This window comes from Monodelphis domestica, chromosome X, assembly GCF_027887165.1.
Source record: "Monodelphis domestica isolate mMonDom1 chromosome X, mMonDom1.pri, whole genome shotgun sequence".
Taxonomy (NCBI): domain Eukaryota; kingdom Metazoa; phylum Chordata; class Mammalia; order Didelphimorphia; family Didelphidae; genus Monodelphis; species Monodelphis domestica.
This window is the reverse complement of record NC_077235.1, coordinates 12,990,660-13,002,864: the sequence shown is the minus strand read 5'-3', so window position 1 is coordinate 13,002,864 and position 12,205 is coordinate 12,990,660. Positions and strand designations below refer to the sequence as shown.

Here is a 12,205-nt window from a genome sequence, read left to right as displayed (position 1 = left end):
AATTTGGTTTGATCTGCTTTCTAAAGTTATATAGAGGAGTTTAATTGGGTAGATTGGCAAAAATGCCCCCATCACTCCACTATCTTAGCTCTGCTGTTTAGATATTCTCTAGGTTAAATGAGTATTTAATTTGCTTCAAGTTCTCAATGGTCCCCCAAAGTAGTGCTCTAAATATGTTGATATGTGTGCTTGGGGGGTCAGGTGGATGAAAATTTTCTTTTTGTCTTTAACTACCTTGGGCTATATGTTGTCAAAGGCTTCTCTGAGACAAATGTTATGAATATTTTAGTTACTTTTTAATACAAGCAAAGTTCTAAATTGTTTTCTAGGATCATTGGACCAGTTCAGAGCTCTAACTACAGTGCAGTAGTGCTCTTGTCTTTTCATAATAGCCCTCCCAACCATTGTGTGTTCCTGTGTATGTGATCTTTGCTGGCTGTGAGTTAAAAAATCTGGATTGTTTTAGGGTGCATTTCTCCCATTATTATTGATTTAGAGCATTCTTTCATGTAGCTATAAATAGCTTGCAATTCTTTCATGAAATGTTCATATCTTTTGACCATTTGTCCTTTAGGTAAAGGCTCTTTGTTGTATGTATTTGAATTGAGTCTGTATTTATCTTAGATGTCAGATATTTATACTTGATAAGAGGAGGTTTTCCCTCAATTAACAGCTTTTAAATGACCCTAACTGTATTGATTTTGTTTGCACAATAACTTATCAATATATTTTATTTTTTAATTGAAAATTTTTCATTTAATTAATTAATTTAGAATATTTGTCCATGGTTACATGATTCATGTTCTTTCCCCCGCCCTTCCCCGCCCCCCCCCCCCCCCCGTAGCTGACATGCAATTCCATTGGGTTTTACATATCATTATATTTTACACAAAGTTACCTTTCATATTTTGTGGTCAGTTTTAGGCATTGCTGTAAGAATTTTTGCCTTAGTAATAGGTGTGAAATATTCCTAATCTCATTAGTTTTATTTTTTTATAAATTGTGAGACCTTATATATTCAGGTCCCATATTCATTTTGTGGAGCATATTGTTTTTCTGTGGTGTAGGCTAATTTCTGCACAACAGCTCTCAAGTGTTTCCATTTAGTTCTTTTAAAATAGGGAGTTCTAAAAAAATAGGGAGTTCTTCCCATGTAATCTGCTGTCAAATTCATCAAACTTATTGCTATTGAATTTTATTGTTTCTGATAACTTCTTTATCTTTTTTCCTTCAATGGTCTACTTGACTATTTATTAACCCTATTTCTTTTAAAAACATTTACTTGATTTTAAAAATTTGTGATCAGAGTTTTAACTTTCCAACCCTTCCATAGCCCCTAAGAATTAAAGATGAATCAAAATTCTTTCACTTTTTATTACTACTTAGATGACATTTTTCTTTATTTTCCTTTGAAGTCTAAGGAAGCTCACATTGATGGGCTTTATCAACACGTTAGCATAAACACATTTGTCTAGGTCTTACATTCCTTCACTTCTGTGGATTTTATTTGCATAAAATTAAACTGTTCTAAATGTGTTTTAGGAAGAATTCTGTTGAGTCTGTTGTTCAGGCCAGTCATAAACTTTCTTTTCTTCCTTCATTTTGCTCTTGGGATGAGTTATGTTAGTGTTGTGCTCCTTTGTTAAAAAAAATGATAGCATGCTGTGGCCTTTCTGCTGACCCAAACTTTATCTGGTCCATTTCTACTTGTCTTATTTGTGGGCTCAAAGGAAAGAAGAATTTTGTGATTAAAATTCAGTAGAGAATATCCATCTTAGAATCACTACTGTGTATTGGTTTGAAGGCAGAAGAGGGGTAAGGTCAAGGCAGTGTGGGTTGAGTGACTTGCCCAGGGGCACACAGCTAGGAATTGTCTGAGGTTAAATTTGAACCCAAGACTTTCCATACCTAGGGTTGGTTCTTTCTTCACTGAACCATTTAAGTGCCCTACCATTAAGTTTCCAGAAAGCTTTAAACCTCTTTCCATTCAACCTGTGAAGGCCTCCATATTCCATTTAACTCCCAAAACATTTGTACTAGTATTGCCATTAATAACAATGAAGAGGAATAGGGGAGATTTGATAACTTTAGTTTTTATAGTTGATTGGAGAATCATTATCATAGTTGCTAGAAGCAGGGGGAAATGTGAGTGTGTATCTTTCTTCTACTGAAACAGATAAAATATTGGGCAAAAGTTTCTGCTGCACATAACTTGTGACTATATTGAGTTTAAAATTATTTATGGAGTACAAACAAGAAATCTATGTTAAAGAACCCAGGAGCTATAATTTAATTTTCCAGGATTATAATTCAGATTCAGCAGTTTAGTAGCAGATATAAAAGTGTGGGGCAGTGGGAGGAAGCAAAGTGCCATAATATTGTAACCCAAATAGAATTGCTTGCTAGTTCTGGTTGGGGGGAGGGAGTATGGAAGAAGGAGGGATAGAGACAATTTGGATCACATAACTTGAGAAAACTTATCTGAAAATTTGTTATTGCATGTACCATAAGGCTAATTAGTCAATCATAATGACTCAGATTGGAAATATTTGCATTGTCATTAAAACTCCCTAATTTATGTTAGTACATTAATGTGACAGACACAAAATGAATTAATTCCTCAAGCCCAAAACATTACAGAAGGCAAATGATGGTAACCTTTCAGGAGTGCTGATGTCTCATGTGTTTATCACTGAACCAAGCTTTTGTTTTCTGTATGGGCTAAAGAAACTACTAAGATTAGGAGAAATAAGAGCAAAGTCATATAGGTAAGTCATGTTGAAATGGATGAATGCCCACTTTCATGAGATTCTAAACTTGTAAGAGGTTAATTCTTTTCTAAAATTTGAATTTATCTTAAAAATTGGTCTGAAAAGGGAAGTTTTCAGTTTGAAATATTGATATGAGCCAAGTAATAGGCTTTAATAATTTAAACCAAATCTTTTCAAATGATCCCATTAGTTGATAAATAATAACATGGCTGTTGGTACTCCAAATGTGTAATACTTATCTGTAAGTAGACAGACTACTGGAAGAACTAAAGTGTGAGGCGTGATGGTCTTACTAGAAAGGAACCAATAAGCCACTGATTTAAGTTGGAGGGTCTTCGCAGAACAGTTCTATCTTGTAATCCTCTGAAACTGATGTTATTGGATCCACTTCAATTTCTTTTCATGAAGCTCTTTTGTAAATACTCAGAAGAAATTGTATGTGTTGGCTTTTGAGGTCTTTTCAGCCATGAGCCTTTTGCAATGTAAAATGACTAAGTGTCCCCATGAAATAATGCTTCTTATTAACTGACACTGTATCAGAAAACAGATTCCTTTCTTTGCCTCTCCTTTTCATTTAATTGCAGCTTCTTTCTTCTGCTATATAGTGAGAATATAAGGAATTAAACTCCTCTAGTATGGCCACTTGTGGGCTTTCACATTTAGAGTACCAACAATTAAATCATAGATGATCTAGAAGCTGTGGAGCTTTTTAGCACCCTGCGCCCCCCTTTCTGCCATCTCATCACCGTCCCTGCTGAAGTGTGCGGGTGCCACATAGGATGAGAGGCCATTTAGTATTTTCCTTTGTTTCACTGATTTTATGGTGAAAGAATTCATCACCAAGTGGCCTGGCCTGGTCCTAGAAGAGTAGATTCAGTCTGTTCCCAGGACCTTACTCCAAGCCTTTTTCAGCATGGTAGAACTTGTCAGAACTTCCATGCTGCAGAGAAGTGATAAAAGTATGATTTGGCGGAGGAAGTTTTCCATAAAATGAGAGAAATGAGAGGGTGGGGAAAAGAGACTATGCTTTTTCCTTCCTTTCTATTGACCTAGGCTTAAGAAATATTAAAATGGTTAACCTCTTAGAGCTCTTTAGAGTTTACAAAGTGCTGTCCTTGGACCAAACATTTGTGTTAAGAAGTATGATCTTCCTTTTACATATGAGGATGCTGAAACTTAGTTTAGTTAAGCCACTTACCCTAAATCACCTGGATAATATGTGTCAGAAGTAGATTGGAGCTAGGCCTCCTCCCTCCAAGTCTGGTTCTCTCTCCCTTACACCATGCTGTCTGTCAGGAAAATGAAAAGCTCCTCTGCTGCTTTCTTTTCTTCCCTTGAAAAATCGCCAGGCAGATTTCCACCAGCAATAAAAGGGAGCTTTGAAAAATCAGCATGTTATAGTGAATACAGGCTGAAAGCTTTAGTTTGAAGCTCCCCTCCGCCCCTGAGTAGCAGGGTGGCACAGTGCAGTATCCATTAACCTGTTTCCCTGTCTGTAAAATAAGGGTGACATCCTTAGTGATTATCTTAAAGACTGCCCTATGGTTGGCTCAAATGAAATACTGTATTTAAAACATTTTGCAACCTTTAAAGTATGGTATGAATACCAATTCTTATTCCTCACTTTACTTTCCCCTTCTGTAAAATGGGATAATGATAGGATAGTTGTTTTGGTCAATCAGTCAGCAATCATCTGAAGTGCTTTTAGGTGCCAGGCACTATGCTAAGGAATAGAGATGCCCTTTAAAAAGCTGACATTATGCTAAGGGGAAAAGCAAGCATATAGAGGAGTAGATATAAAATAAATTGAGGTTAATTATGTGGGGAAATGCCAAAAGCTGAAGGAATCCAGAAAGGCTTCCTGTAGACAAAGGGACCAGGGATTGTAAGAGGCACATTCCAAGCATGGGGTATATATAGTCAGTGTCTGGGAATGGCAGGCTGTGTGTGAGGAGCAGTAAGAAGGCCAGTTTGCCTGGACCATGGGATATAGGAAGGCAATTTCTGGGTAGAGGTAGAAGGCTTCAGGAGGTACATTGGCATCAGCTTGTGCAGGACTTGACCTCCAAGGGGATTTTGTAATGATGATCTTCACTACCATTTCTATTGCTTTGGAAGATTTACAAAGTGCTTTATATCCATTTATTCATTTGATCTTGGTGGTACTATCATTATCCCTATTTTACATATGAGGAAAATGAATCTGAGAGATAAGTGACTTGCTCTGGGTCACGCAGCTAATATGAGTCAGGGTTTTAAGTCAGCTTTTTGTGATGCCAAGTTCAGTGTGTTATACACCAAGCCATCTGACTGCCAATATTTATATTTGATCCTAGGGGTAATAGAGAGCCATTGGAGTTTATTGATTAAGAAAGTTTGATTCCAGTGATTAAGGAAAACCACTTAAGGAGCTGTGGGGGTGATGGACTGGAATTGGAAGGGAAGGGGACAGTAGCCTCGGCAAGAGGAGATGTGTGGAACTCAACTAAGGAAAGTGGAGGTTGGACCAGGGGGTAGGGCAGTGTGGGAGTGATGAGAAGATGGATCACAGAGATAGAAATGCTAAGGTTTGGCAAATACTTGAGTATGTTGGGTGAGAGTAAATGACGAAAAGGAGATGACAACAAGGCTGTGAACCTGGGTCATTGGGAAGATGGTGGAGCCCTTTCCTATAATAATGAAATTTGGGTTTGGCAGCAAGATGATGAGTTCTGTTTTGTACATGTTGAATGTGAGATGTGGCAGCTTGGTACAAATACTGGATTTCTGGATCAAGGAGTTGCCTGCGTAGAGATAATTGAATCCATAGGAACTGATGAGGGCAATAATATTTGTAAAGGGACTAGCTCAGTGTTGGCCTGTCACATAGTAGGAGTTGTATATTCTCTTGTCATCCCCACCCCAATACTAATTGACAGATAGTTGAAATAAGAGGACAAAGCCTCAGGGTAAGCCATTGTGTAAGGGGACTGAGAAGGGCCAATCAGACGGGAGAAGAATCAGTCAATAAGCATTTAGAAAAGCTTCATTAAATACCCTAAACTGTGCTAAGCCTGGGATACAAAGGACAAAATACAGTGCCTGCTCTCTGAGAGCTGGCAGTCCAGTGGGGAAGGCAACAGTCAAACAGTTATGGAGAACAGAAATATATACAGGAGAATTTGGGGCTAATCTCAGAGCAGGCCCTGAGATTAAGGAGGCCTGGGAAAGATTACAGTGCTTCAGAGTTAAAGGCTATTTCCTCATTTGAACAGACACACACACACACACATACTCACATATAGATAGATCTGAAAAAAATGGAATTTCCCCTGGAGATTTTAGGAAGGTTGAAAGTCACTTGGCCAATTTTTCAAACCTCCCTTGATCTCAGAAGAAAATATTTGTGTTTCTGAGTGCACATGTCTGCTAAGCAATCGGAGAGGAAGAAAGTCCTCAGGCCTTTTGTAGCATCCGGTGTTCTTATTGGACAGAGGAATTACTCGGCTTAGGGCCCAAGCCAATTTCAGGCTCACTTGGCTCACAGTCCAATTGCCTGATGAGATGATGTCTTCACTGTGACCCAAGTGCCATAAGTAACCATTCAGTTCTTCAGAGGGCAGTCAAGTAGCTGAGAAGAATGGACCTCTTGAATAATTAGCCCAAATGCACAGAACACACAGCTGAAAGACATTGATTTAATTTTAAAGTAGAGAGTTTGTTTTTCTCCCTACCAAACTCATCTTTTAAATAAAGCCAGCAATGATTGCTGAGCCATTGGGAGTGCTTTGACAAGACAAAACTCCCTCAGACTTCTCCAATACAGAATCATTTCCAAGCTTGTCAGATCTGTGCAAATGAAACTAAATCAGATGCTGCTATTGGAACTGACAGATTAATACAAAAAATAATTTGTCTTTGGTGTTGGTGTTTGATTTTCAGTGTCTTGAACTTCCATGTCTATTTCAGGCGATTTCTCCCCTGAGTTATGAAGGTGTTCATGTCAGAGTGAAGAATTCATATCCAAAGAGTTGGTTGCAATAGTGGGATGTGTGTGTTCAGGGAAGGTGGGGAGGGGGTGGTGGCTGACAGTCAGCTTCTGGAATTTTCCATGCTGATGCTCTTATGTCTCAGAATAAGCCAAACACTTCTCCTTAACTAAAAGAAAGCATTATAATGTTATTCTGCCTTCTTTCCTTTTCTTAGCGTGACAGTTTCTCAGAGCCCTAGATTTAGAGGCCAGATTGCCCACCCTTTATGCCACTCACCCTGTCCATTTAGTGGCAACTCCCACATATTGAAATTGTCAAAAAGATCTCCAAGTATAACCAGTAGTCATGTGGTAGGAAAGGCTTAGCAGAGAGGACTGACTAAGGGAAACCTTTCCAGGAAAGCTGGAAATGGGATATTTTGGCACAATTTGAATGGACTTGCTGAAATGTTTCATTTTAAAGAAAATAAAAGAAGAAAAGTGCTAAATCATGTTAGCAGCAATTCAAAGGAATTAATGGTTGTTTGAGGCTATACCAAAGCTGCACTGTATGTGTGTCTATTTATGTGTGCTTATGCAAGGTCTCTCTGTATCAAGGCAGACTCTTCTGGGTTAGTAGGTATTTAAAGTCCAAAAAAAGATAGAAACATTCATTGCTTTTGGTTTTCAACGAGAGAAAAATATTTGATTTTTGAAATAGTTTAACATTAAATCATTTATATAGCCAAGTACATGCATTAATAAGATCTGTTTGAACCGTAGTTTCTCTTTAATCTTCAAATTAGATTTTAAAGAATGAAATATTAGAATTCCCATCAATAAATTTGAATAGAGATAAATTCATTTGTAGTAATGGCTGAATAAAATGGTAACGTTCTCCCATTAACCATAATCATTTGATATAGTATATGATACCTTTTTACTTATTTCATGAAGAGGAGAATTGTTATGAGGAATAATGAAGGAAAATTAGTATTTAATGGGACTCTCCTGTCTACCTTCAAAACGCCAGGTGATTTTTCTTTGGGTTGTCTTCATAATTGAACAGCTGATGGGAATGTTCTTGTAACTGAGCATTTTCTTCTTCAGTTTCAGCTCAGACTCTTAAGAGCAACCTTGATGCAATGGAACAACAGATTGCTCGCCTGGAAAGTGACATCACAAAATTCCCTAAGACAGAAGATGAACATGACAAGTTTGTGGAAAAGATGACCATATCCTTTCTTTATCTTGGGGGAAGCGGGATGGAGGGGGGGGGAAGTTTTTTATGTTAAATCTGGTTTCTTCTGAAAAGCTGTAGTCTTAGAACTGCTTTCCTCTCACTCTCTCCTCTTCTATCTTGCTTTCCAAAAATGGTAAAAACATATCCCACTCCTTGGAGGATGAATAAATGCCCTGAACTATTGATTGATTCACCATTTTCTATTTCCAGAGGGAATAAATACTCTATATTCTTTATCTGATAATAAGTAAATTATTTTTAAAGAGTACATGGCAGTCACCTTCTGTCAAGGTTAACGCTCTTGTTCCCTTCTCTGCTTCAAGATCCTCTCTTTTTTCGATGTGAGATCAGTGGTACTGAAGAATAACTTCCCCTTAAAAAGGTTTTTCTTATTATAAGAACACAAACTGCCAGAAACCTACATATGTTTGTGATTAGCTGCCATCTTCGAGTATCACAGCCCACCATGATGAACTGTCATCTGAAAGACAGAGGGATCGACTAAGCATTACTAGACAATGTAGGAAAGCTACTTCGGTTTTTGTTTCTCATTTAATGACTTAAGTTGGTGAATGGCTACTTATATGCCAAGTATGTTTTCACGAATGCTAAATATTAACATATATTTTGGTAGCCTTTTAAGGAAAGCACAAGGCTAATGTGACATGGGTGGGATAAATAGTGGGAATTGACAGTCATGTAATACCCCTTTGTTATAGGATGCCCATCCATTATGACGTGCATATTTGTTTTATGGTGAATTTAACCCTCATTCATTGATGTCATTGTCCTATGTTAGCCAATGGTTCCTACTTTTGATTCTGTTGCTTTCTTCATTTCTTTAAATTCTGATCCCCTTATTCTGTTAGCATTTTTGGTAGTGTTGGACTCTAGCCACAGAACAGCTTGCAATACTGAGAAGCTTTTGTTGTTCATTTAGTAAAAAGAAAAGTAATTTCAAACCCATATGAACTTGGCCTGGGATCCTTGTTTTATTCCTCACTTTATATGCAGGTAATTAAGGCATTTAAAAATGAAAATCCAGTGCCTTCTGTATCTCCAAGTTACAGATGAATGGTTATTCTTCATTTAAGTGGCACTAAAGTGTGACTGTTTGTCCACAAGGGGATTGGAAAGTCTATTAAAATGTATGGGACTGTTACTTTGCATGGCATTATAAAGAGAAGACAAAATAAAAGATGTAGCCATTTATTCCCTAGAAATAGTTGGAGTATTGAGTTGAGCAAATAGTTTGCCAAAATATAAATTATTGAATTAGGCTGATAAAACTAAGCCCTCCCTCCAAAAATATATTCTTACCTTGGGCAACTAGCATGAGAAGAAGTAAGCACACCCTTGTCTGTCTACATGAGATGACTCCGGCCTCCTGCTCAATGATTATTCAGGAACTACTGAACTTGATGGGTTCATAGTACTTGAACTTATGTTAAAATTGAGACTGATTCTCTTGGTTGTTGCTCTTTTCCTTGAAGCGTAGAAACTGGAAGGGACTTTCAAGGCCACCCACTCCAATCTCTTCATTTATAAAGAAGCATACTAAGACCCAGACAGATGAGAAATCTCCTTAGATAGTGAGTGCTGAAGCCAAATCTGAACTCAAGGTGTCTGACTCCAAAATCAATGTACTTTCTCCTGGCTTTCATTTTATCTTGAGTTTTGGACCAGTTCAATCGAATAAGTCCAGGCATCATAATAGGAATGACTTCCCCTCAAAGAGGCTTCGCTCAGTATAAGAACATAAACTGCTGGAGACCTACACATGTTTGTAATTAGCTGCAATCTCCGGGTATCATAGCCCACCATGATGAATTTGTCATCTGAAAGACAAATGTCTTATCAGCTCAGGGGCAAAAGCAGTCTCCACACAACATGATTCAAAGCCTCATAACTGGTTCCATTTTTAAACAGGAGAGGTTCTTAGAGAGTATTCCAGCCTCCTCTGCTGGCTAAGGATACATCCCTAAGATGATTCCCTAAGTCAGTGCCATGCTATACTTGTATCTGCCAATCTATGATTTGTACAGATAGTCCAGTGACACTCCTATTGTGTAAAATGAGTCATAATTAAACATTGTCTCAGGAAAGCATATTCTTATGAAATAAAATGCTTTTAAAGTGAAACTTTATGCTTTCAGTGATCACAGTGATTACCTCTGTCCTAGTGCCATTGCTGTACAATAGGGTCATAAAGGAGGATGGTTTCAGTAATGCATGAAGTTTTGGTTTTAATTCAATTATCCATAATACATAGGTTGCTAGGTACTATCTCCTTTCAACCCTGAGGCTACCAGAAATTTTGCACATATATATGCAAGCACTTACAGTATTTTTTGGGGGGAAGGGGATGCAAATATGAGAGAGTTCTGATTGCGTCCAATTTACAGAATGTGAAAAATAGGATCTATTTGAGTTAGGTGGAAGGGAGAGCATTTGTGCAAAGAACAGCTTGCTAATTGTTTGGGCCATTTTCTCACTGACTTGAATTCAGTTAGTATTCCTTTCTTCAGTCCTTGTCATTTTGGGCTTCTTAATTAGAAGTGCCTAATTGAGTAGTGTGACTGTGAATATGACTTTCTCCTTTAGTCTCATCAAGTCTCTCCGTGCCCCTTGCTTCTCCTAATATGACGGAGGGCCATCTTCCTAAGCAGTCTTCCTGGCATGGCCTTTTCATATGCCTTGACATGCATCCCTTACATCATAAACTGCCTCAAAACTCCATTAACCTTATTGCTTCAAGTTTGTGAGCAAATGTTTTCCCATGTTTTCTGTCAGTGGCAGAAATGTCTATTGTCAGAAATCACTTTAGGTTTTTTGACCGACTGAGGACTGCCTCATTTCCCTGAAATCAAGGACAGGGAGTGGCTGAGCACAGTGCTCCCATTAACACATTGGCAGGAAGTAGTGACAGAATGTTAATGACATTAACACCCTGTCAAGCAAGGATCAACACCTGCAGTTCCCTTGTCCTATGGGGGGAAGGAGTGAGGAAGAAGTAATTATCAATTATATTTATGAGCAGAATCTTTTCGAGGCAATTCAAAAAAGATTGAGGGTTTCTGCTGCAGTGCAATTGTATATTTCTAATCTGCTATTCCTTTCTATTAAGATAATCATTTCTGAAACAGGGGAACAGAAACGCAGAAGACTTACCTAATCCCCAAGGGATATAAACTCATTTTCCGAAGCCTTTTCCAGTAAAGGATAATCAGAGTTAAAATGAAGAAGTGCACCTAAATGTCAGATGTTAGATCAATAAAATTAACAACAAAAATAAATCTACCTCCTTTCTTTTGGAGGGAAGGAATTTCCTAGACCCTGTCCTGGCAGCTCCTTTTAAGAACAAACAGAAGACAGTGTTTGAGGAGAGACTTTCATGCTTTCCCTTCACCTTTCCACATCTCACTGCCTGTCTGTTATGTCAGGCTAGGAAAACAGGGGAGAGCAGGAGACCCAAAAGGCCATTGTGAGGTTGTTTGACAAGAGGGGAAGGGGGAAGAATTCTAAGGAAGGAGGCCAGAGGAGATGACCCTGTTTCTGGTTGACCAACAAGAACTGAGGGTATTGAAAGGCTTAATTGTAGAGAGAACTCTTATGGAAAATTGCTATCTTTCCTTTAAAGGGTACATTTTAGCATCAATTAAGAAACTAATGAGAAATCACATTAATTTGAGATTTGATAAGTTTGTGTGTTGAACTGAAGACCTGGCCTTACAATAAAGAGCAAAATGCTTTCTAAATTTGTTGTTTATTAAGAGTGCATTCTCTCTCTTGAGCCTAAGTCATTTCCTTTATTAGAACAGAAAAAATGAAACCTTTAGAGTGATCTAATCTAGTACCACATTTTCTTTCTTGGCATAGATTTATAATGTTTGTTCTTGCCCCTAGTTAATATTTTAGAAGTCAGATATCTTTTGTTTGTGTGTGTGTATACCTGTGGGTATGTATGGACTCATCTCAATTAGACCACATAAGGTAGTCAAGAGGTCTCTTTCCTGCTTTAGTTAGTTGCATTTTCAATGCATATAGATTTTTTTGCCTGAAATCTTAATTAATTTACATCCTGAATGCATGCCAAAAGCATTTTAAAGTAGGAACCATAGAAACAATCTTCCACAGAACCAAACAGGGAATGCATTTTATATTATGAGAGTCATTTCTGACCTTTTCATTTTAGATACTTTTCCCTTTGACTGGAGATTGGAGGGCTGTTTTCTGATTTTG

At 37.8% G+C, this 12,205-nt stretch overlaps 1 protein-coding gene across 5 annotated transcripts in view; it reads left to right on the top strand.

Annotated features, from left to right (window-relative positions):
* DIAPH2 (diaphanous related formin 2) overlaps window positions 1-12,205 on the top strand; it is a 931,826-nt gene that overhangs the window by 572,750 nt on the left and 346,871 nt on the right. For all 5 annotated transcript variants that reach the window (XM_056809150.1, XM_056809153.1, XM_056809151.1 and 2 more), the window contains one exon: window positions 7,831-7,956. In XM_056809150.1, coding sequence (XP_056665128.1) covers window positions 7,831-7,956 — 126 coding nt within the window. The remainder of the gene's footprint in view (window positions 1-7,830; window positions 7,957-12,205) is intronic.